The sequence below is a fragment of the Tamandua tetradactyla genome, chromosome 20 (genome assembly GCF_023851605.1).
Source record: "Tamandua tetradactyla isolate mTamTet1 chromosome 20, mTamTet1.pri, whole genome shotgun sequence".
NCBI classification, from domain to species: domain Eukaryota; kingdom Metazoa; phylum Chordata; class Mammalia; order Pilosa; family Myrmecophagidae; genus Tamandua; species Tamandua tetradactyla.
Genome location: NC_135346.1, coordinates 10,912,723 through 10,938,611, shown reverse-complemented (window position 1 = coordinate 10,938,611; position 25,889 = coordinate 10,912,723). Strand labels below are relative to the sequence as shown.

Genomic DNA, 25,889 nt, shown 5'->3' with positions numbered 1-25,889 from the left:
AGGAATAATGAATCAGTCAGGACAGGAGGCAATTAAGGGTTGGTGCACATCAAATTCAAGCAGCTAGGTGGGAGATGAAAGAGAATGCGACTGGCATTTGACCCAGCGGTTTGGGGGCAGGTTGAGGGTGTTACCTCCAGGAAATGGTAAGAGATTGGGGTGGGGGGGAGGGAATGGGGCCTGAGTGTGTTCGGTCCCTGCTCATTTCCCCCTAGAGCAGCCTCATTCGGGCATAAGGACAAGTTTGAGATGACGGAAGCCCCATCACTCCAGATGGGGCCACTTGACGTTTATTTGGACAATGCTGCTACCTCCTTCCCTTAGCCAGTCTCACTGGAATCCTGTAGGCTTTACAATTTATAAAAAGCAGAGCACCGAGAGGACCCATTTCTGTTCTGCTTTGAGAATGGGCGTAATGCAGCGTCCTGAATTAAAGTGAAGACTATTAAAACTGGAGATGAGCGTTGCAGTCTTCCCAACCCTGCCCTAGAGGCACAGGGGCGCGGGAAGGCCCAGGTGGGACTCTGCGCCCCGATTCGGTGTCTCCCAGCCACCTAAAACCTGGATTTCGGCTATTCCCGTCCCGCAACATCAGGGGGCGCTGCCGCCCCGCCCCCGCCCCCGCCGTCCCGGTGGACCCAGGGGGCAGGCTGGCTTTCACGGACATTCGGACATTCTTATGTCCGAACTTACAGACCCGAGAACTCAACACAAAGAATCTCCTATCGGGATACAAAAGTCAGCAGTTTTTGGCGGAGCACAGCGAAGTAAAACCTGACAGTCTAGGGAAGCTCCTGGAGGCACCGCACCCCAGGCTGGGTCCAGGCTGGGAGGGAGCCGGCTACACCCCTCATGCCACCCACCAGTGGCTCCATAGGCTATGACCCATCTGCCATGATCTTACTCTCCAGGCAGCTCTCCCCGGCTTCTCAGCATGCACGTGGGGCCAGGGGGCTGTGGCGTGGAAGGGCAGTGTCTGGGCCCGCTGGGCGGACCTTTCCTGCAGCGGGTCTGCCCCACGGCTGCAGAAGCCCCTGAGCCGCTGGAACAGTCAGTGCTCAGCAGAACTCTGGGGCTGGGGGTGCTGCTGCCTGGCACAGACCTCACCTTGCCCCCAGTCTCCCAGTGACGGGTCTTCATCAGGACCCCCTGCCCTCCCATGACAAGAACCTGCTCGCCTGGGACAGAGTCCAACATGGGGGGGAGGGGCTTGTTGAGTTCCTGGTATGTGTCTGGCCCAAGCAGAGCCACACGTTGGACTTTTCAGGAATAGCCACCACAAGGAAGATGGGACAACATTAGGCTTTGCTGTATCCAAGACTCCTGTGTCTTTGGGGCATTAGGAAGTTCCTCTGACCTCCAATTTCCAACACCACTGGCCTGAAGCTCCCTGAGTCCTCTACACAAATGATCTGTTTTCAAGAAACTCTTCTTGCTCCCCTTCTTCTTTCTGCAGGGCCCCCCTCACGTTGGGGCCTGCTACAGGGTGTGTGCTATCTGCTGGGACCAGGTGGCTCCAGCCTGCTTTCCCACCCCACCCCCCACAGATGCCAAAGCTGGGCCCAGGGCCCAGGGCTCTGCAGATGAGGACGGAAGTGGAATTTGAACAATTCCACAATTCTGACAACCTGACAGAGGGTGGACACATCTTCAACTCAGAGAACAGAGCAATGCCAGAGCCAAACGTCTCCCAGGCTCATAAGTGATCACAGTCATCTGATCAGATTCAGACTTTTAAGAAAAGAAGAATTACTAGGCTTTCATTGAAGAGACACTCTTAATAACTGTACTGTGACAACAGGGATAAGCCAGGACAGTGCTGAGCCAGCCGAGATGCATTACCACCTTAGGGGTTTGGGAATTGGTGTCTATTGTCATAATTTGGGTGTCTTCCCCCTTTCTCGCAGCTGCCCACGCTGCGGGCTCAGAAAGCCTGCCAGGGCCCTGTGACTCCCGTAGGTGATTCTGATCAACCTGCCTGGAGCTCACCTCACTTCCTCCCAGGACAAGCTGGTGAGGGTCTGGCGGGCCTTCTCATGCTCTTGTAGCTTATGAGGCTCCCTCGTGCAGCCTGATAGCCCAGAAGCGAGGCTGCTGCTAGGAGACAAGACTGATATGAGTGCAGCGAGCTCATGCTGCATGCAGCCGATACGCTCAGGGGGAGGGCCCTGACAGTGGCGGGCTGGCACTGAACTGCCCCTGCCTGGCCCATGCGTCCTCGGCCCATGTGCCAGCTATACCAACCGCTCTAGGTCCCTTGATGGGCCACATACACCTGCCAGGAACACCCTGCTGCCTCAGGCCACCTGGCAGAAGCCTTGAGCCCTCCCGAGGAGCCGTCCTTACCTAGTATGAAGGCCACCACGTAGTTGGAGATCTGACCCATGCCCACAATGATGAACAACACAGTGAACATCTCCCAGCTGACGGAGAAGACCTGCAGGAAGCTGAAGCCCGTCTGCACAGCCATGGTCGCGAAGAGGATGCTCTTCCTGCCGAACCTACGGAGTATGGTACAACACGAAACATGACGCGTGCAGGCGGCCACAGCGCCGGAAAGCAAGGTGTGCTGGAGCCGCGCCGGGCATTGTGCATGCTTTGCATTTCAGGCTCTGATACGCTCTCCTCCCCGTTACATCCCCCCGGCTTCTCCCTTGGTGACATCAGGCACCTGTCCGCCTGGAGCCTCCTTTGAGATTCTCAGGCTCTCGAAGAGGCACCTTATCTCGGAAGCACTGAACAGCTTATGGAAGAACCATGGGGAAGTCTCCTCTTAGAAGAAGCCACAGGGGGAAGCTGCCACGACGCTTCTGGAAAGTGAGTGCAGTACAGACCACGGCACGGATACTTCTCATGTCAGCCTCATGGGAATTTTGTAAATCCAGAGCCAGGATTCTCTCTACAGCCATGGTTTTCAACCTTGGTGGCACTTAGAATTAGAGAGCTTCAGAGAGTGCCAGTATTCTGCCGCCACAGATTCTTATTTGCCTGGGATGCAGCTTGGCCATGGAGATTTTTAAACCTTCCCCAAATGATTCTATAATGTGTGGCCCAAACTGTGGACCACAGCCCTGCAGGAGGACGAGCTTCCAGCACTGAAGCTGGTTTGAGGGTGAATTGAATGCTAGGTAGCGATCAGTGAGTAGAGGGGAGCACACCTAGAGCAGAGCAGCCTCCTGCCCCATTTTTCCAAACAGTCCTCAGGCTGCTGGGCTCGGTCCACTGGGGAGCGGCAGCCCCTCCTCGGGCACTGCCATTCAGTCTCCTACCTACCTGCTCCGCCACCACCGCACATCCCAGGGGCCAGGGGGTGCGCCCCCCGGTTCTGAGCTGCCCTCTTCTTGGGGGTGTGGGGGTCCCCATGTGCCCAGGGGTGGGCACGCACTCAGCGGCTGCCGTGCTGTCTCCCCTGCCCCAGGCCCTGGGGGAGTGGGAGGTGGCGCGCCGAGGGCAGCAGCGACGGCGGCAGGGTGTCTTCCCAAGAGGCGTGGCGGAGCGAGGAGCCCACTTGCCAGCGGGCTCCCCAACCCCCTCCCCACCCTGGCCCGGGCCTGAGCGCGCCGGGCTGGCACAGCCAGACAAGAGACCCGCGGCGGCCTGGGCGCCTCCCTTCCCAGGTGCGAAGGCCCTGAATCCGGGCAGTTCCGAGAGAGGCACGGCACTGGGGGAGGCCCCGCCCCCTCCGGCCCCCCTACCTGTCCGACAGCTGTCCGGACACGAAGGAGCCGAGGAGCACGCCTACGAAGAACAGGGAGGTGGTGAGCGGCGCCTTCCAGTCCTCCTCGCACACCAGGTTCCACTGCGGGAGACGCGGCGGTGAGCCCGGCCCCCCCCTCCGCCCCCCGCCCCAGGGCCTGGCCCCCCGCGGCCACCCCCCCCCCGACCCCGGGCCCGACCCTCCTGGCTCTCAGGAACAGGGGGAACGTCACCCCGCTCCCCCCATTTCAGCTTCCTCTCGCCGGACCCAGCCAAGGCCAGGGCACACCGGGAGCAGGTGAGGCCCAGGCGGCTGCAGGCTTCAGAAGCATCCCGCACGAAGGAGGGCGTTTGAAAAGCCGGCAGGGACAGGGCAGAGGGTACCAGCACTTGCTCCAGGCGTAAAAGTTTTCCCTTTCTTGTAGAAGGTGCAAGAGGCCCCAGGGGGTCTGAGATTATGTTTCCTGAGCAAACGCCTCCAGGGAAGCCTGTGCTCCCGCGTACCACCCACACTGCCGGCTGAGCTTGGGGTGCGACTCAGGGCGCCAAGACCCTGGGCTTGGCCTTTTCTGTCCAGGAGGTTTTATCTCCCTCCTGCACCCTCCTTCCTACCCAGACTTTCCAAAAGTGTGTCCCTCCCTACTCCAGGTCCTGCTGGCTGCTGAAGTCCTAACATGTCCTGGTACAACCAGAAAAACTATGATTTCAGCAGGTGATTCGGGTCCCAGGCTTTGACTTCAGTTAACCTAGCAAAATCGCAAGGGAGGCTGCAAAGATTCTGTGTCCTTGAGCACCTGCTCTGGACCAGGCTGCGTGTTGGGCACAAGTCAGACCTAGTTCCTGCCCTCACAGAGGTCCAGTGGGCACACCAACCCAGGAGCACAACTACCTCACAGAGGTCAAGGTCAGGCACACGTTATGGGACAGGCCAGGTGTGCACATGTGCACGCAGAAGCCCAGTGGACCTGGGCGAGGCCAACTCCATTCTGGGCCCCCGCACCCCCCTCCCTGGCTAGAGGAAAGGGGGCACCCCTTCTGCCTATACCTCCGCCAGAAGAATAGAGTTCTGAGACCTGACCCATTGTAGCATCGTATTTCAGATGACTAATATTTGCACAGGGCCATGCACACAGTGGGCACTTCAGAAGTTGGTGAACAAATGTTGAACAATTAAGAGTAATGGGAGAATGTTTTTAAATGTGTGGCTCTGGAGCTGGGGAATATCACACACTGTCCTTTGAAAATCACACTCAACCTTGAACTCTCCTAGTCCAAAGTCTGGCAGCTTTAGCTTTTACCAAACAAATAAAGGACTGTAAAGATAAGTGCATCCACTTGACACGGAGCTGGAGAGCTCTGGAAGGCAGTGGGTGTTCAGCAAGGAGCTCAGGTGTCCTTGGGTTCTAGCACTTCTAGCTGCATGCCTTTGGGCCACTCATTTGCCTCTCAGCCTCTCCATCTCCAAAGGCGTGACAGCGAGAGGCACATTAAAGATCTCATTAAATGGTAGTTCCCTTTCTAATAGCCTCCTGCCTTCCCCCTGAGCAAAGCATGACAGAGACTAGCAGGGGTGAATAACAAAGCAGGGTACTCTTAAACCTGACTGGACAAAAAAGATTGTTAGAAACAAGAAACAACAAGACGTAATCTTCCATCAGATTAGTGAAAACTAGGAAAGCTCTTTCTATGAGGTGCAGATATCTCACTATAAATGAACTTCGATCCCAGAGATGACTGTGATTGAAAAAAAAAAGGATCTCTCAGTATCCTCTTACAGCTATCTTTCATTCCAGGGGGGAAGTAGGAAGTAGCTGTTCATTAATAATAGAATATACAACCATCCCAATTCCTTCTCCATAACTTGGTTGTGACTTAATGCTTGAATTTTTTTGAGCATCTGTTAAAAAAGAAAAAAGCTAGCTATTAATTCTTTGTTTATAACAGCTTTATTAAGATACAATGTCTAAAGCATAAAATTCACCTTTTAAAAGTATACAATTCAGTGGCTTTTAACATATTCACAGAGTTGTGCAACCACCACCACAATTTTAGGGCATTTTCATCACCCCCAAAAGAAACATCAAACCCATTAGCAGTCACTCCCCATTCCACGTCCACGCCTGTATCTCCTGGCAACCACTGATCTGTTTTCTTGTCTCTATGTATTTGCCTCTTTTGGACATTTTATGTACACAGAATCATACACTATGTAGTCTTTTGTGACTGACTTCTTCCACTTAGCATGTTTCCGTAATGTGTTGTGGTATGTTTCAGTGCTTCATTTCTTTTATTGCTGAATAATACTCCATTGTATGGACGTAGCGCACTTATTTATTCATTCATCAGTTGACAGACATTTGGATTGTTTCCACTTTTTATCAATTATGAATAATGCTGCTGTGAACTTTAGTGTATCAGTTTTTGCGTGAACATATGTTTTCATATTTGTTGAGTATATACCTAGGAGTAGAATTGCTGGGTCCTATGGTAACTCTATGTTTATCCTTTGAGGAACTACCAAGCTGTTTTCCAAGGTGGCTGCACCATTTTACAATCTCGCCAGCAATAAATGAGAGTTTTAATTTCCCCACATCTTTGCCAGCATTTGTTATTGTGAATTTTTTTTTTTATTTTAGTCATGCTTGTTGGTCGTGATGTTGCATTATGTTTTGACTTACATTTCCCTACTGCCTACTTACATTGAGCATCTTTTGTGTTGAATCTGTGGATCAATTTGGAATACTGCCATCTTAACAGTATTATATTCTAATTCATGAACATGGATGGGTTTCCACTTATGTTGGTCTTCTGTAATTTCTTTCAATGATGTTTTGTAGTTTTCACAGTATAAAATTTGCACTTTTTTGTTATGTTTATTCCAGAAGTTTCTTTTTTCTTTTTTCACATGGGCAGGCACCAGGAATCGAACCCGGGTCCTCTGGCATGGCAGGCGAGCATTCTTGCCTGCTGAGCCACCATGGCCCACCCTCCAGAAGTTTCTTTAGTATTTCTTATAAGACAGGACTGCTAGGAATAAATTCTCTCAGTTTTTGTGAATATGGGAATGTCTTTATTTTGCCCTCATTTTTGATAGTTTTGCTGTATTTCAAATTGATTTGATACTTTTTTCTTCTTTCCTCACTTGGACTATTTTACCCTAATGCCTTCTAGCCTCCATTTCTGATGAGAAGTTGGCTGTTGGGAACTGGGGTTCCTTGATACTTGACTAGTCTTTTTCTCTCTTGCTGCTTTCAAAATTTTCTCTTTTTCTTTGTTTTTCATCATTTTTGCTACGCTATATCTGGATGTGGACCTCTTTTGTTTATTCTACTTAGAGCTCACTGAGCTTCTTAGATGTGTATATTAAAGTTTTCTAAAAATTGGGAAGTGTTTCACAATTATTTCTTTGAATATTTTTTCTGCTCCTTTCTTTCTTCTCCATTTAGTATTTTCACTCTGTGTATGTTGGTGTGCTTAATGGTGCCCACATTTCTCTGAGGCTCTCTTAATTTTTCTTCAGTCTTTTTTTCTCTGTTCTCTGGATCATATAATCTCTATCAATCTATCTTCACATTTACTGATTCTTCTGCCTTTTCAAATCTACTAATGAGCTGCTCTAGTTAATTTCTTATTTAAGCTATTGTAACTTTTTAGCTCCAGAATTTGTTTTTTATTATTTCTATCTCATCGATATTTTCTGTTTGTTGAGATGTTGTCATCACACCTTCTTTTATTTTTTAAGTATGATTCCCTTTAGTTCTTTGAACATATTTATAATGACTGCTTTGAAGTCTTTGTCTGTTAATCCAGTATCTGGGCCCTCAGACAGTTTCTAATGATGCTTTTTTCCTTGTGTATGATCATACTTTCTTGCTTCTTTGCATGTCTCATATTTTGGTTTTTGTTGAAACTGGATATTTTAGATAATAAATTGTAGCAACCCTGGATATTGACCCTGCCCACTTCCCAGGGTTTGCTTTGGTTTTGTTTGCTTGTTTATTTGTCTGGTGACTTGGTTGGATTCTTAGTGAATTCTATTTCCCCTGCAATGTGAAGCCTCTGATGACACTCCTCAGAAGGTGCAGACTTGGGCATAGGTACACTCACCTGGGATGCAGTGGTTTGAGCAGAGACCTCTGACTGTCTCTTTCACTGATCTCTCTTAAGCTGTCCTCCTCTACTGATGTGACACCCAACTGTTAGACTCCACGAATTGCTGGTTGATTTGCTCTACTATTTTTCACAATGCTCTGGGGGCATAAATGACTCTGCAGTCTAACCCAGTTATAGCTGAGCTTCTGTACAGGGGTAAGTTTTTTTTTTTTTAAATAAAAAATTTTTAATTTAATTCATGAGATACATTGCAGTATATATATATATATATATATATATATATATATGCATGTTTGAAAAAAGATTTGGAAGGATACATATCAAATTGTTAACAGCTTGCTTTGGGCATGTAATATTGGGGTAGGATGATGGGGCATTTTTATTTAAAATTCATATATTTCTATATTGTTTGAAATTTTATAATAAGAACCCATTACTTTTATAAAATCAAAACTGTAATAAAAAGTAAAAAAGTAAAACAGTAACAAAGGTAAAAACTGCACACACATCATACAAATATACAATAATTTTAAGAGTTACATTGCAGATATGGAGAATTAAATCATGACATACTTTTCCACTAATACTGCGGTGGTGAATATAATTATGTCTATAATCAAAGGAACAACATTAGAGGAGTCACATATAATAACATGTCAATTTAAAAAGTACCCTGGGGGCGGGCAATGGTAGCTCAGTGGTAGAGTTCTCACCTGCCATGGCAGAGATCCAGGTTCAATTCCTGGAGCCTGCCCATGCCAGAAAAAAAAAAAAAAAAATACCCTGGGATAAACAACATCAAGCAGTGGTCCCTCAGTGGATATTAAAGCTGAAAGCTGGGCTTAACTATTCCTGAAGGATCTGCAGGGAAAAAAATACCAATCTGAAAACTTCACACAAAAGAAAAAGCTTCACAGAAGTCACTTTGAATACTACAACAGTTAACCAAAGGCCAGAAATTGAGGATATGAGAACTCTACCAAGTCCAGATCCAAAACAGATACACTGAAATTTTAGTAATCTAGGTATATAGATTAAGGGCATATGCTTTATTCATTTGCTTATCATTTCCCCCAGTTTCCCAATTAGTCTGATTTTTATCTCAATGCTTTTAATCTAAAAATACTGAAATTTTAATTGAAAGGAATAAAATAAGTTCCATCTAGATTCAGTTTAGGTTTATTATTCTAGTTAAAAGAATCAGAGAAACTTGAGATGGTTTTCCCCTTGCCCATTTCTTCTGTCATAACTATTTCTAGCTACATAATGAACATTTTGAGAGAAGTTCTCTTATATATAAAGTTTTGAGGAGATTTTTTTTCTACCACTGTAGGCTGTTTTTTGTTTTGTTGTTGTTTTTATTGAGATCATCAGAGATGATAAACTTTTTATTAATATGAATTTTTTTCCAACAATGAACATTCTTCAGAAGACCATCTTTTTGTACTCCTGAAAGAGTGTTCTTGACCTAGGTGTCAAAGGTTCACCTAAGATTATAGGGACTGCATAAATGAGTCTATGGAAAATTTAACAAAATTTAATCAGGAAATTATTGTAATTAGCAGAGATAAAAGGTATAAATTCATGATGGCTATACCATTTTAAAAGAATTAACACCTAAATTGTTGCTGTTTCTCTATGGAGTATATTATTTTAATTTAGTAAAAAGGAGAAAATACCAAAAGATTCATTATAATGTAAATAAAGTATTTAGCATATTGCCTAGTACAAAGTGACCATTAAATATATATTGGCTCTATAAGGAACGATGGATTGAAACAATAAGCAAACAAATAAAAAACCCAAAATGTGTGGGAAAGCTTAGAACTAGTTTCCTAAAGTGTGTATTTAAATGGAAAGTCAAAGTTCACAGACAGCAGTAAGGAATTCTGCATTTTCTGGATCTATCTTTTGGACCCTCTCATAGTACTCAGCAGCTTGCCTCTTTTCTCCTTCCAGCTTGTAAACATACCCTAGGGCACTTAAACTCTGCACATCGGAGGCATTGTGACTAAGTCTCTTGGTAGCTAATTTCTTCAGAGCACTTGTCAGTTTGGTACGTAGGGATGATCTGTCTTTGACCTTTAAGGCTTCTAAATAATGGTGAATGGCAGTATTTTCTGCTTTCCAGTGAAATTCCTGAAAGCAGCCATAATGGTAGTGGATCTGATGTTTATGATCATCCGTTATGTTCTCTAGACGAAGGGCTTTCTGGAAAATATCTTCAGCATTTCTATACTGGCCTCCCTCAGCGTACATGTTGGCAAGGTCCATATAAGCAAATGCAAGCATTGAGTCCCGTTCCACAGCCGCTTTGAAATGAAATATAGCAGATGTAATCAGCTCATCGACCTTCAATTTATCCTTTCCTTTAGGCCTGTTGCATGTGGCTTTCTTGATCTGGATCATTTGTGCCCTGCAGCAAAGTCCCATCTGGTGATGCAGGAAAGAAGAGGTCGGTGTCACCTCTAAAGCCTTTAAAGTTCAAGGGCTTTGTCCCAGGAGTTTTTCCGCCTGTAGAATTTGGCTGCATAACGAAGGTCATACGGCTGGGATGATATTTGGTCCAGGATTTCTTCAATATACCTTTCCCCTTCAGCTTCTGCATGCACATCTTGAAGCTTCAATGCCAGAAAAACCTTAATGTAGGTGTTATCTGGGTTCAGGGTAACAGCTTTCCTCAGAGGGCCCAAAGAAAAGCTCTTTATAGGCCCTTCTCTGTCAGAATCATCCAGTTGATACACTGTGATGGCATAGCCAATATTAAATTCCGGATTGTCTGGTTCTGCTTCTAGAGCCTTCTCAAAAGCCACCTTAGCCTTTTGGTAATATTTTCCTCCAAATTTCAAGAGTGCCCATCCTTTTTCACAGTTAATCTCAGGACGCTCTAACTTGTAGTTAGAAGGACTAGACAATTGCTTACAGACATTCTCTATCTTGTCTATATACTTCTGAGCTTTTTCGATCTGGTCCATGTGGTAATACACCCAGGCATAGTTTCCCCAAGTGACCAGACTTCGTAGTTCTTCTTCATTAGAGTGTTCTCGCTGGATTATTTCTTCTGCTTGTTCTAAGCACCCTAGGGCATCTTTATTTTGGCCTTTTAGGTGTTTCACATAGGCTAATAGGTTATAAAGAGCAGGTCTAGATTTCGTGGTAAGAAATTCAAGCTGTTGCCCAATTGTATCTTCCACATCAAACAGATCAATGTCTTTCTTCAGTAAATTCCACGTAAAGTGACATTCTAACTCCAACAGGGTGGCCTTCAAGGGTTCTTTAGGAATTTCAGTGACGCCTGGCAGGCTGCGGCGAAACCGCGTTCGCAGATACTGAGGGAATGGCAGCTGGACACCTGGGAAGCAAAGTCTCGACAGGCTGTAGGGGCCCCGTGCCACGCAGCAGTCGTCCGGGACGCCCCTGGGGGACCCTCCTGGCAGGGATAAGTTTTTGAAGCAAGTCTTTGAAATTTGTTCTCATTCCAGGAGGGTTCTCCTAAGTTGTCTCTTTCCCTGATTCTCTCTGGTAAACTAGCTGGCTTATGAGTTAACTTCATACTCTGATGGAGCTACCAGTCTCCTCTTGATTGCTCGCCATCAAAATCTCCAGTGCTTTCTAAGCAACCTTAGTCTTGAACTACTCCATGCTCTGTTTCAAATCAAGCTATCCTTTGGGGATAGCTGTGAAACTCTCTGTTCTTATGATCTGCCTCTTCTGGGGAAAAAAATCTCTGAGCTCTTCCTCCAGAGCTAGGTACAGGGGAAGTGGCCTGGTGTCTTTCAGTGTGACACCCCTGCTTTACAAGCGGGGTACCGGCTGGGAGAGTAGCCTCTGATCTTTTCAGCTTTTCCTCCTGGCTGGAACTTCCGCCCACAAACGAACTGCAGCGAGGGCAATAATGGCCCCAGGATTTTCAGCCTAGTGGGCCTGGAATAAATCCTCCACCTCCTGAGTGGGGCTGGTGGGGGAAAGGATGCCCAGATCTCTTGGTTCCACTCACCAGGAATATAGCCTCTGCAGTCTGGGGGTAGGGGCTGGGGTGGGGGAGAAGGACTGAGGAGTGCTGGTGACCTGTGTCTCCCAGTGAGATACTGTCTCCACTGGCGGGGGGCCGACTGGGGTGGGAGCGCCACTGTCTTGGCCACACCCACTTGGAGTGGAGCTTTCACTGTGCTGAGCTGGGGGAGGAGGATGGAGGGAGCAGGTTGTGGCTCAAGTGCCATACAGTCTTGTATTACTGAGATTTTAGTAGATATTCTTGAAAAATCTTTCTTCATTTTCTGCCCTTAGGGCAATTTCCAGAGATTCTAAAGGGATGACTGCGTTTATATACATAAGTTTTCCCCACTTTGGGTCGTTCTGCAGATCTGCAGAGTTGCTCACACCGCCATTCCAGAAGTCGGAGCATCTTTTCATGTGCGTGTTGTTTGTGTGCCTTCTTTGGAGAAATATCTATTCTCCAAAATGGGCAAGTGCTTTCATCCATTCTTACCTCGGGGTGGGGGGAGGGACTCTTTTTACTACTGAGTTGTAAGAGCTCTCTATATATTCTGGATTCAAGTTTCTTATCCGATATGTGATTTGTAAATATTTTGTCCCATTCTGTGGGTTATCTTTTTGGCTATTTCATTCTTCTACTCATATTTCCACTTATAACCCACTGAGCCAGGAAGCTGCTAGACTTAAAATGTTCTGAGCATCTTTCTTTCTTCAGATTAAAAAAAAAAAAAAGCAACCGTAGGTGGAGAGGCCCCAGGGAAGAAATATGAGCAGGGCAGTGGGGCTTGCGGGGAGAAGGGAAACTCAGAGACCTGGTTCTCCTTCTTGCACCGTGGCACTGGGTGGACCACAGCTCTACCTGGCTCCATTCATTCATGAGAAAATGAGACGAGGTGGGTGCCAGCCACCTGGCACCAGGGGAATGTTCTCGAAGGTGCCACTCCAGACCTGCAGACCCTGAGCCTCAGGCTGTCTGTACCTCTTGCTCATGCCTGTGAACCAGCCAGCTTTGCACAGGAACCTCCATCTCTCCAACAGTTTCTGCTCCACGTGGCAATCCTGACTTCCTCTGGTCTCCAGAGACTTGCTTAAAGCTGTAGAAAGGCCTTAGATAATAAGGCAGACCTGCGTTCTTATAAAAGTAGATTGAATTTGGCTCATCCCACAAGGAAGCAATTACAGTCCTTCCAGAGGCCCAAGGCACCTGCCTCTCCTCAGACCAGCCCCCCCAGAGCTGAGCTTTCTCAGCACACACCCCACCCCTTGGCCTCTGAGGGTTCTCCTGCCCACCAGGAGGAATGACAAAGGCTGTTTATCCAGAAACTTGGCAGGAGGTGTGGGGCAAGCAGCCTCTGGACAAAGGCATGTTCTGAGTTCCTGGTGACTGTTGTCAGAGAAACAGCTGGGAGGCCACTGGCATTGGGGGCAAGGCTGCTAATACACAAGCAGGGAAGCACATTCAGCTCAGGCTAGGGGAGCCCCCTGAGAACCATTGTTTGGTCTCTGGCAAGATGTTCTTTCCAAAGCATTGACTGGAAATAAAAAGTAGTTGGCATTAGCTGGTGGGGGGAGTGGGGCACCTCAGCACCTTTGGAATCTGCCAGGGGGCAGATCTGAGTATGGACTTGGCTGAACAACTTGGTTAATATTCATATTATGCGGACAGCCATGCTGCCAGTCCCCACCCAGCAGTGTTCTAGGGCAGCCTGGAGGCCTGAGAGAAAGAAAAGGAGATGCTTTCTCCTTGGCCAGAGCCCACCGGGGCCCCAGGGGAGGCACAGCTGTGTGTGCTGTCCTAGTGAGTCCCGTGTAGGGGGACTCAGCCCGCCGCAGCTGCTCTCCCTGCTTCCCGCAGCGCCCCGCTGGCAGGAAGTGCTCCCCTGTCCTCCACACTCCGGGCACACCTTTGGGCTGTGGACGGGGAATCAGTGGGTCCTGCTGCTGTCACCCCTGACCCCAGGTCCCATGAAAGGTGGCTCAAGACTGGAGCCTCCAGGGGTGCAGGCCCTTTGCTGGAGGCTCTATCACTGTAAGGTCCTAGTCTCCAGCAGCTCCAGCCATGGGCCCCCAGAGGTGCAGCCAGCTGCAGAAGAGGACACAGATACACATGGCAGGTCAGAGCACTGGTGGCCACCCCAGAGGCTGGTCCCTCACAGCAGGCTGCCTCGGGGCCTCTGGAGCAAGAGACCTAAGAGGAGAGGGACCTGACTGAGAGGAGACAGCCTCAGTTTTCCCAACCCATGAACCCATAGGGGTCAAAGCCTCCTGTCCTAGTTTCCTAGCTGCTGGAATGCAATATACCAGAAATGGAATGGCTTTTAAAAAGGGGAATTTAATAAGTTGCCGGTTTATAGTTCTAAGGCCGAGAAAATGTCCCAATTAAAACAAGTCTATAGAAATGTCCAATTTAAGGCATCTGGGGAAAGATACCTTGGTTCAAGAAGACCAATGAAGTTCAGGGTTTCTCTCTCAAGTGGCAAGCACAGTCAGGGTTCCTCTCTCATCTGGAAGGGCACATGGTGAACACGGCGTCATCTGCTAGCTTTCTCTCCTGGCTTCCCATTTCTTGAAGCTCCCCATGAGACGTTTTCCTTCTTTATCTCCAAAGGTCACTGACTGGTGGACTCTGCTTCTCATGGCTATGTCGTTCTGCTTTGCTCTCTCTGAATCTCTTTCATTCTCCAAAATGTTCCCTCTTTTGTAGGATTCCAGAAACTTATCAAGACCCACCCAAATGGGTGGAGACATGTTGTCACCTAATCCATCTTATCAACCACTCTTGATTAAATGACATCTCCAGGAAGATGATCTGATTACAGTTTCAAACGTACAGTATTGAATAGGGATTATTCTGCCTTTATGAAATGGGATTTAGATTAAAACATGGCTTTTCTAGGGGACACACATCCTTTCAAACCAGCACACCTCCTGATGGAGTTCCATGGGAAAAGAGGACATGTTTGAGGCAAAAGCCAGCTTGGACTTAGACCCCAATCAAGAGTCAAGGTCACCTCTGTAGCTCACCCTGAGGCCCTACTGATGAACCATTGGCTGTCCCTCCTGTTCACTCAGCCTTAGGGCAAGAGGTGCCTGCTCCTCCTCACACCATGCGTGGCCTGTGCCCTCTGGCTCCATCCGCCGTAGGATGGGCAGCCTCAGCGCGCCCATGGAGACTGAGGTGTCACCACTGCATGAGGTCCCCGTGAGGAAGGCATCCCGTCCCTCCCAGCAGAAGCTCCAGTTCCAGCCGCTGGGTCAGATCCCCCATCCCTGCTTCTGGCCCTGAACAGCTGCAACCCCAGGGATTACTCAGCCACTGGAGGTGACCTGTGCTCCTCCCCCAAGGGGCTCCAGAGAGGGTGGACGACCCTACCCCTAAATCTTTACCTTCTTTATCCTTAAAATGAAAAAGGACTTGGTTCAATCTAGAACAACTGGGGCAACAAAATAAATTGGGATAGTACTAGATCATAGCTCAGGGGATAAAATAAATATTCATGAGTCTATATTGATAAAAATCAACGGTGGTACAAATAGATAAATAAGAAGGGGACACTCCACTTCACAGGAGAATTCCAATGAATAAACAGAGCAGGGATGTGGGCGATGTGAAATCACCATCAGGTGAACACTGCAGTGATACGGCTGCCAGAGAAGGGCTGGGGATGGATGCTAAAATTAGTGGGTAAACGTTTGAGGAGAAACAAAATTATTTGCAAGGTGTTAAAGCATCTCCCTCAAGATATTTATTAATTGCAAAGGGAAAAAAAGTAACTTGCCAGTGGAGAAACCCCCCAGACACCACCTAACAAAGTAATCGAGGCCAGCACCGCCAGTGATACGATATGTCAGCGTCCCGCAGCCGCTGGTCTGGTGTGTGCAGGGCACGTCACTTCTGGGGCATTCTTACCCAAAAGTGCGTGAACTCGGTCTAATCATGAGAAAAATCACACAAACTGGAGGGAAACTCTCCAATAATCAATGGACTCATAGAAAATGTCAAGGTCATTGTCATGGTTAGGGACACGTGTCAACTTGGCCAAGTTGTGGTAGCTGTTTGTCTGATTGGGCAAGTGCTGTCCTGTCTGTTGCAATGAGGACATTTCATAGGATTCGGTCATGAGCACGTCAGCTGCATCCACAGCTGATTCCATTTGTAATCAGCCAAAGGGGAGTGTCTTCTACAATTAGTGATGCTAAATCTAATCACGGGAAGCCTTTTAAGGAGGACTCAGAGGAGACAGGCCCCATTCCTGCTTCGGCTGGTGAGCCTCTCCTGTGGAGTTCATCCAGACCCTCCATCGGAGTCATCTGCTTCACAGCCTGCCCTGTGGATTTTGGACTCTGCGTTCCTGCGGTCACGTGAGACACGTTTATAAATTTTATATTTGCAAGTGTTCCCTGTTGATTCTGTTTCTCTAGAGAACCCTAACTAATACAGTCATGAAAGAGAAGGGAAGACTGAGGAAGTGTCAGAGATTGGAGGAGACAGGACAGGCAACTACAGTATGGAGTTCTGGTCTGGATCCTGAAGCAGAAAGAGGACATTAGTGGAAAAAAATGGAGACATTTGAATATGGTCTGTAGTTTGTTTGATAGTTTTGTAACCAATGTTAATTTCCTGCTTTTGACACTGTATTATGGTTATGTAAACTGTACCATTAGGGGAAGTTGGGGGAAAGGTATGCATGAACTCTTTGTACTATTTTTTTTGGCATGGGCAGGCACTGGGGATCAAACCCGGGTCTCCGGTGTGACAGGTGAGAACTCTGCCTGCTGAGCCGCCGTGGTCCACCCTCTCTATACTATTTTCACACATTTTTTTCTAAATAAAAAATTATTTCAGGGTGGTGCTATGGGGGCTCAGTGGTAGAATTCTCGCCTGTCATGCCAGAGACCCGGGTTAGATTCCTGGGGTTTTCCCATGAAAAAAAAATTATTTCAAAGTAAAAAGCATAAAAAATAACCTGATGTTTAGTAACTGCACAGGACAAATTAGTTGGACTTCACAAATACCCCCTGGAAAGAAACTACTTTATACACACACACACACACACACACACACATAGACAGATGCACTATGCAAGTCCCAGCTTAGACACCAGATTCCTGTCTCCTGGCATTCTATGAAAGTCATTTCTGCAGCAGAACATGCCATCCTTGGGCTCCTGGCTGACCTTGTCCTTGCTGTGGAGAGATCAGGAGGTAGCTTAGGCAGGCTTCTCTGTCCCAGAGGGTATGTCCATGGCGAGATCCGGACATGAGGCAGAGATGCAATCTTTAGACAGGGCCTCTCCCTGTACTGTGCCAACAGGGATGCAGAGAAGCTGCTCAAGGCTCAACCCTGTGGGGGGTGCTGGGGCCATTTTGCCCACTGACGTTGGCCAAGTCATCATGGGTTTGGACCTGTGTCCTGCTCTCTGGGTCCTGGAGCTGCCACCATGGGGAGAGGGGGCCAGCCTCCAGCAGGGCACATCACATGCCATACTAGCTGCAACCCTGGCGCAAGGCAGGGGTGCCCAGCCCGCGGGGAGGTACTGGCCTCCCACTTCTTACCCACTCACCCATGGTGCCCATTTGCTGGCACTGGACTCTGCTGGCCACCACATGAGGTAGTCTGGGATATGACCTCACTGAGTCCATCCAACAACTCAGGTGAGGTGGGCACTTTTACTATCCCCATGTTATAGGAAAGGAAACTGAGGCTTTGCATTCAGCAAGGTGGCCAGTGGAGCTGGGCATCCAGGCCCTCCGACGCTAAAATGTCTCCTGGGTTGCCTGCCCTCTGGGGAGAGCCACTCCCTCCCGCTCACTCTGGCGCTTGCCTCCCACCTTCACCCCAACCTCCAGTGCCCACATGCCTTTAACTTTACTCCCCACACCCAAAAAGGAAGTAGGGAGGGGACAGCCTGCTGGAAAAGGCAAATCTTGGTGCATGCGTGTGTGTGACTATGTGGCAGTGTGAGTCCCTAGAAGGGGAAAGGGCCCTGTAGGCAGGCATAACAGGAGTCCTACAGACTTGGAGGCCACAGGTGCCCACCCCTCCCACCCTAAGGGAACAAAACCAGGTAGAATGGGAGAGCTGTCAGGTTAGGGAAAGCTGCAGCCAGGGGGTCAGGCTCCATCTCGGGTGCTGATGACACTGTGCAACCGAGAAATCAGAATTTAGGGGATAATTTTGATTACTGAATCACTATAGAGATATTCCTTTTTGCTTTCTGGTATACTGGAGTAGACAGAGGGGAATTCCTGAAATCTCTGAATTGTAATCCAGCTGCCTTGATCTCTGATAATGATGGTATAGCCCTTATCTTCTGCCCCTGTGATTGTAAAAACCTTGTGACTAACCTTCATTTGTTCCCAGTTATACAATTTTTCAATTTCAGTCTTGTGATCACTAAAGACAGCCCCTAATGTTTATTAATGAAGGGTCTTGGGTCAGCCCAGAACTAACCCACCAAGTCCAAAGTTATCTTGATCAGTGAAGCTGGATCTAACCAAAGTGGGCCTGCCTGACGTGCAGTAGCTTAAACTTTAACCTGCAAATCACCTGTATCTTATTCCGCCCTCTTCTTACACATGTTCTCTAAGTGTGTAATCGAGCCACACATGGTCAATAACTAGAGTACTCCAGTTACATCATTTGGGGCCACTATGCTCATTATCCGAAGCCCTGCCCATCCTTTTTTCTAATAAAACTATCAGAATTGCAGTTTTATAAAACTGCAGTTTGGGGAGACAGACTTAGGGCCACTATGCCAGCTGCTCTCCTACTAGGTATCTAGCAATAAACTCTCTCTTTGAAACAGCTGTCTCGGGAATTGGTCACTGAGCTCATCAGGCAAAGGAATCCATCGCCTTTGTCTGCTAGCAATTTCCAGAAAGTGAGGTGAGATGAGCTGGTCCACATCTGAGATGCCTCTGGGCCAGGTTGTGGGCAGAGGATGGGCATGCACTAGGGGTCCCTGCTGGGGGGCTCAATGCCAGAGAAGCACAGCTACCTCAGCACCCCAGCCTGGCATGGTGCCAATGCTGGGCAGATCCAAAGGTGGCCCACGGGCTGAGCCCACGTCCCATAGATCCTGCCCATTCCACACCAAGGCCCCAGCTGGCCACTGCTGTCTCCTGCCGAGGTGATTTCCACACCTCCTCACTGGTCTTCTTTCTTCTCATAGCAGCTAGAATGAGCTCTTTCTAAAGACACAAATCTGCCCATGTAGCCTCTTACTCAGAACTCTATTTCCTCACTGTCCTCAGAATAAAGTCAACTCCTTAACATACGTGAAGGCTCACCATCAACTGGCCCCTCTAGGCATCTACCATCCTCAGTCATCCCCTTAGCTCCAGGAACACTGATCAACGGGAATTCCAGATTTGCCATATTCTCTGCCTGGACGAGTTCTACACATATCTCCCCTTGTTGGAGTATTTCCTTACTCTGCCACCTACAGAGAGGGTAGGTGATTTATTTGTGCCAGGTCACACAGCAAGCAAGCCAGGATTTGAAGCCAGTCTTCAGAATCCCATTGTGAAGCATCGTCAGGGTGACGCTCGCCCTCTCTGTGGCACGGCCAGTGGCCCCGTGGGATCTGAGCTGCAGGCAGGCTCCATAGCCCAGATATCTACTCTCCAGGTCTAGTGTGAGGCTAGGCACAGGATCTGTGGATTGCTCCACACACCAATAGAGGCCACCCTCAGGTTCTCCTCCGGGGGAGCCTGGAGCAGAAGAGGAACCAGAAGAGGGACATCCCATTGGTCTGTGAGACAGCAGGAAACCAGGCCATGAGATGCAGTCCTCAGGAGGAGGGCGTGCCTGGCCCAGCATCAGAGGGTCAGATGTGAAGCAGGGAATGCTGGGCAGAAGTGTGGCAAAGCAACTCCTGCAACTGAGAAAACCTGCCACCAAGCCACTTGGGATGCGGGGGGTGGGGTGGGGGTGGCACTGTACAAGCTGGAGCCCCTGAGTCCACCTCTGGCTCTATGCTCTGTGACTCTGTCTTCCCTGGAGCGCTGTGGTTCCCTACAGCTCAGCGGCAGCAGGAGGCCCTCTGCTCCTTCTGGGAGAAACTGGGGCCTCAAGAGAGGACCCCAGCCCCACCACAAGGAAGAGGGCAAAGCAGTAGAGCAGCAGACCCCTGATGCCTTCAGACGGGTGTGTCCATGTGGGATTGTGAAAGCTTTGCGTCCGATGCTCCTTTTATCCAAGGTATGGACAGATGAAGGAAAAGGTAAGGATAAAAAAATGAATAAATAATAGGGGAACAAAGGGTAAAATAAATTGGGTAGATTGAAATACTAGTGGTCAATGAGAGGGAGGGGTAAGGGGTAAGGGGTGTATGAGTTTTCTCTTGTTTCTCCTTTTTCTGGAGTGATGCAAATATTCTAAAAATGATCATGGTGATGAACACACATTATATGATGATATTGTTAGCCACTGATTGTATATTATGTATGTGTGTGAAGATGTGTCAAGAAATGCACACGTGCACACACACACACAAATGAAGAATCTCCTAGTAATTTTGGAAAAAGAGAAAAATCTGTGTCCAGGGAGCAGGCCAGCCGGTCCCCTGTGCTGCATATCAGCCAGTGCCCTCTCTGTACCTACCCCTGGGCTCAGAAGTAGCACCCTTACCCCAGGCCCCTCCACGGGCCCCTGGCAGGAGCCTGACTCAGGCCTTGGATCTGGGGCAGCGTCTGAGCTTTTGGGAAACAACTTCAGTTGTGAAACTTGCAAAGGGAGAAACAGTTGGTGGCAACACCCTCCTCCACTTCTCGTCTGTACTGGTCAGAAACGGTCCAGGAGTGAGCTGACAGTGAGTCATATGCTCTCGGGCTGCACACCTGCCGCATGGGGGCCAGGGTGGGGTGGGGTGGGGTCAAGCGCTGCCCCAGACCCTGCCAAGGGGAGTCTCAAGGACTGACGGAGCTGGAGGGTCCCTCGTACCCAGAGACCCCAGCCCCGGCGGGGGCCTGCACCCACCTCGGTCACGATGGTGGACAGGTAAACGTCCTGGCTGAACTCCCAGCCGTCCAAGCAGCTCTCCTGCTCCAGCTGCTCCAGGTCCACGTCGCGTCCGGGCGCCAACCCGAGCGCGGAGAAGTTGGTGAGCAGCGCGAGCCGGTAGCGGCGGCAGCTGTGGGGCACCTGGCGGCCGTCCTGCAGCCGCAGCGGGATACTGTGGTTGCGCCACGCGCCGCTCAGGTTGGCCGCGGCCGGCACCCGGCAGCGGTGCTCGGGGGTCCCCGCCAGGAACACCACTGACATGCCGTTGAAGCCATTGGGGATGATGCTGGCGCTGAGCAGGAAGAAGATGAGGCGCTGGAAGGGCCCCCACTCGCCCAGGAAGGCGATCACCTCGTCGTAGTCCCTCATGGTCCTCGCCGCTGCTAGGCAGGTTCCAGGGACGGCGTCGCGCGGCCGGGCGTCCCCGACGCTTCCGGAACGTTCCCCGGGACAGGCAGGTTGGGGCGCGCGGCCCGGGAACGTTTCCGGGAAATAGGCCGCGGCGGCTGGAACTTTCCCGGGAGCCCGACGCGAAGCTGAAAGCCACCGAGGAGACTCGATCCCTCAGCCCCAACCGGGGCTGGGGCGGGGCCGGGGAGGGCGGCGGGGCGCGGGGAAGCGGCTCCGGGGCTGGCTCCGCCTCGCCCACGGCCCCGCCCGCCGCCCGCCGCGGGGACCCAGCCCGCGCTTCCCGGGGCCCCACTTCGCCCCGCGGCCTGCGCATCTGGGGGGAGGCGCGGCTCTCCAGCAGCCCCTCGCTCCCGGCCGCCCCGGAGCGCTGGGTTCGCCGGCGGGGACCCGCCGTGTTGGGCCCCACGGTGCGGGGCAGGCGAGAGCAAGGTTTCTGAGAAGTGGCCCCCGGCCCTCGGCTCCTCCGGCGGCCGTCCCAGGCCCAGCTCAGGACACACGGCCTCGCGCGCGGTGCGGACGGACGAGACGAGGCGAGGCCATGCTCCGGGGAAGCCTCGCGGGCGGCGAGAGTGCCAGGAGCGCATCCGCAGGCAGGGAGCTCGCGCCCCACGCGCCCTTGGAGGGCTCGACTCGGTCACCATCGGCGGCGTCGGGAGGGGCGTCTTCAAGACAGCCAGGAGGTCACCCTGATAAGGGGAGCAGGCCCCGGGAAGGGCCGGGCGGGGTGAGCAGGATCGCGCTGCGGGGCGGCGGGCAGGAGGGAGGCGGGAGCAGGGTTCCCGGGTCGTCCGGGCCATTCTGGGGCCGCCAGAGGAGACGGCAGCGCGGAGGCTGGCATCGGGAAGAGCTTAGTAATGGAGGCGCCGCCGTCCCCACTCCTGGGCTTGGATTTCCATCCCCTTGCTCTCCCCACGCCCCAGGGCCCTTGGCCAGAGCTTTCCCGGACTCGGGAAGGGTGCGCCCCAGGCCAGGAAGAGCGATGGAAGGTCAGCATTGGCAGGTTTGACAGGGTAACTAGAGAAGGGACCGCAGCTCCTTTTTTTTTTCTGTTTTCCTCAGTGGCCAGGCCTAAGGTCCCTCGGCCTTGCCAGAACTAGCCTGGGGAGGGGAGCTGGGACCTAAGTCCCGGGATCCTGACACAGGTGAAACTGACATAGGCACAGCCCCGGGCTCAAAGGCCCAATTCTTCAGAGGTTTAGTACAAGTGTGTCGCTTCTCCAGGCCTGTGTTAAGAGGAGGAGATACATTTCAGTTTGCTTTTTGTAGCCTCCAGTCTGACCCCATCTCTTAGGTTGACTTCCTGTCCCTTGGAGCCTCCACTTCCTGGTAGATTTTTGCATTATTTTGATTTTTTTAAGTATTGCATTCATGCAAAAATATATATTGGAGGGGGCGGGCAATGGTGGCTCAGCAGGCAAAGTTCTCACCTGCCATGCCAGAGACCCAGGTTCTTTTCCCAGTGCCTGCCCATACCAGAAAAAAAAAAAGTATTGCATTAAAATATTGTTTATCTTGATTGCTAAATTCCTTGGCGCCTGCTTAAATTTTGCACCTGAGCCTCACTGATTTCACTTATCTCATCCTAGTCCAGCTCACACATCTAGGTGACTCCTGTTTCTTTCTTCTAAGCCTTTCAAAAGAGTGATATAGAACGAGGGGGCATTAATTTCCTAGTTCTGTCTCCATTGGTCAACTCCCCTGCACCTCCAGGTTGCACATATGTGAAAGCCAAAAAGTTACCACCCAGCCATGGCCCAGTCCAGGAGTGTTTGTTAATCCATACCTGGAACCATTTTCCCTGTATACGAAATGAATGGCCAAGTGTTCTGCTTCTAATTCATTCCATTGCGTTTCACCACTGTTCTTTATGGCTACCACTAACTGGGGCTGTATTACAGTGATAATCCATATTTTGGCTAATATCAACATATCAGACTTGAGTCAGGGCTGGATATTTTTCTCCTCTTATCAGTTGGTTATAGAGAACCACTCCAAGAGACTGTAGGTTTGAGTTGAGGCATTGAGTTGAGCTGAGATGTTGGTATAGCTGAAGTAGAGGATAGAGGAGTCTGGGCCACCTGTTCATTAACTTAAATGATCCCCATGGAGCGGCTCAGTCCTGATTCTGAATGTACCATTTCTATTATCTGGTAGATTGCTGATGTGCCTGCTTAACTTTACGACTTGATAGACTCTGACAGTACCCAGCTCATGGCCATCTCTGGTTGAATAGTCCCTTGATGTCACATTGCCAGACACTCAGTCTCTTCTGGGGCCAAATATCTGCTCTTCAAAAGGTAAATAGTTATCTGTAGTGGAAGGCATGGCCTTGTTCCAAAACCCTAAAGGTCAGCACCGAAACTCCCTGTTTTAGTTTACAAAAGCTGCCAGAATGTGAAATACCAGAAACGGGATGGCTTTTAAAAAGGGGAATTTATCAAGTTGCAAGTTTACAGTTCTAAGGCTGTGAAAATGTCCAAATTAATGCAAGGCTATAAAAATGTTCAAGTTAAGGCATCCAGGGAACGATACCTTGGTTCAAGAAAACCAATGATGTTCAGGGTTTCTCTCTCAGCTAGAAGGGCACATGGTGACATCTGCTAGCTTTCTCTTAAATGGCTTCCTTGGGGCTCTGTCCCTTCTGTTGGCAGTATTTGTTCTGGTGGCTCTTTCCAGAGCCTCTTAAAGGGCTCCAGTGAGCAACCACACCTTGAATGGATGGAGACACATCTCTATGGAAACCATCTAATCCAAAGTTACCACCCAAATTGGGTGGGTCATATCTCTGTGGAAACAATCAAAAAGCTCCCACGCAGCAATATTGAGTGAGGATTAAAGAACTTGGCTTTTCTGGGGTATACAACAGATTCAAACTGGCATACCCCTATTAGGGCTTATCAGCGCCTACGCTGCATTGTTATTCACTATGAATACCACTTGCACCATTGAGTCCGCTGGATCACATAGCCCAAGTGGCAGGGAAATTTGTGCTGTTTGGTTATCTGTAGAGCTTGTTCTTGCTCTGGGCCTCACTTAAAACTAGAAGCTTTCCCAAGGCACCCAATAAATGAATCAGAGCAGCATTCTCACCAAGCATTATGCCTTTTTCCTAGTGGTGGAGGGTACAAGGTACAACAACTTGCCTCTTCCTTGCAAGGGATAACCAGGTATGCTCCAGACACCTGGATCCCTAATCACATCATCAGTTTACTTTAAAATAATATTGCATGCAGAAAGTGAGTGGGGAGATAGATGACGTAAGACAGGCCATGATAGTGGTTCTAGAGGTTCGTTTTACTAGTAGGTCTCTATTTGTTTACAAATTTGTTTTGCATGCAATTTATTTCATAACAAAAAGCTAAGAAAAAGCTTCACCAATATGGAACGTCCTGAATATACCTAATTCTAATCTCCCATCCTCTGATATGTACTTGTTCAACTAGGATATCTTGCTTATGCCTGTTCACTGGGTCATATTAGCGTCGTGTCATCGATACAGTGGACCAGCATGATGTTCTATGAAATTACAAGACAACCAAAGTCAACAAAGATTATATTGTAACAGAGAGAAGGAGAATTTACATAGCTCAGGAGCAAAAGTATGAATATTATTGCTGTTTCTCCCACATAAAAGCAAAACAGCTTTTGCTTTTTACTGAAGAGTACTGAGAAGAAAATTTTTGATGTTGGTGTTAATTTCTGCAATTCCCCACAGCATATGGCTTTACTTCTGATTTAATGAACTGGCCAGAAGGTAGGGAAGGGGAGTTTCAGGGGCCTACTGCAATGGCTCTTATTTAATAAGATGGGGAGTAAATGTTAGGGTTCTGCCAACGGCTAAATACATCTATCCCAATTAACCCACTTAAGGTCCAGGGAAATGCTTCAGTATGGATGCTTAGACCCACTGGACCTGCATGCATGAGAACTCCATTTATCACCTGACTTTCACAAGGTCACCATGATATTTCCCATCCTTGGTATCAATGCCAGCTCATACTCTGAATCCAACAACTTTTGAAGGTTCTAAGTCTTTTTCTTTTCCCAAGTCTGAGTTGCCCTGGCTAGGACTGGGGAAATAATTATCATGTATACTTTTGGTAGCATTGGAGCGTACTTCCTTAGGAAATGTTGACCTTCCCTTGGATAAATAGGTTCTGAGCCTGTGAACTGACCCAGATCTGTGAATTTTTGAGAAAATACTATTTTCCATTGCAGCAGTTGTCATCAGCCTTCTGGCTCACTAGTTCTTGATTTGCAGGTGAAGTTGTTATACAAGTCAAATAACATCCAGCCATGTGCCCATTTATTTAACTCATAGGAACACCATGGTCTATTAGCGATCACCACAGACCCTGTGGGGTGAAGCATTGCGATTGACTCGTTACTCTTGTAGTAACTACACCTACCCTGCCTCTTCTAGTTTTGTTACCACCTGGTCTCTGCTATTCCGGAATCCTACTATCCCCCCACTGACACTAGGGACCCCCACCTTTGCATTTGGTATTGCCTCCGTGAAGGGAGTGTCCTCTGGACTTTCAAGTTAGTCTAGTGGTAGAGTCTCTGGTCTTTCATGAAAAATATAATCTAATTTTCTCACCTCCCTGAGCCCTCTGCTTCCTTCAATACTCTATCAAGCAGTTCTGGCATTTCCCTTTCATTTCTA

At 49.1% G+C, this 25,889-nt stretch overlaps 2 protein-coding genes across 3 annotated transcripts in view; both read right to left on the bottom strand.

The window, feature by feature from the left end:
* Positions 1–21,284, bottom strand: part of SLC22A4 (solute carrier family 22 member 4) — a 51,399-nt gene extending 30,115 nt beyond the window's left edge. Inside the window, exons 1-3 of one of the 2 annotated variants that reach the window (XM_077138395.1) lie at positions 20,789–21,284; positions 3,696–3,799; positions 2,347–2,501 (exon numbers count right to left, since the gene is read on the bottom strand). In XM_077138395.1, coding sequence (XP_076994510.1) covers positions 2,347–2,501; positions 3,696–3,799; positions 20,789–21,181 — 652 coding nt within the window. In that variant the 5' untranslated portion in view covers positions 21,182–21,284. The remainder of the gene's footprint in view (positions 1–2,346; positions 2,502–3,695; positions 3,800–20,788) is intronic. The other variant, XM_077138396.1, reaches the window with a different exon arrangement.
* LOC143664697 (interferon-induced protein with tetratricopeptide repeats 5-like) lies at positions 8,090–14,973 on the bottom strand. Its single transcript, XM_077138137.1, is given in 5 exon segments — positions 8,090–10,289; positions 10,292–11,267; positions 11,807–11,840; positions 13,565–13,716; positions 14,896–14,973. Coding segments are annotated over 5 exon segments (1,872 nt in total). The 3' UTR covers positions 8,090–9,657.
* Positions 21,285–25,889: the final 4,605 nt, after the last annotated feature.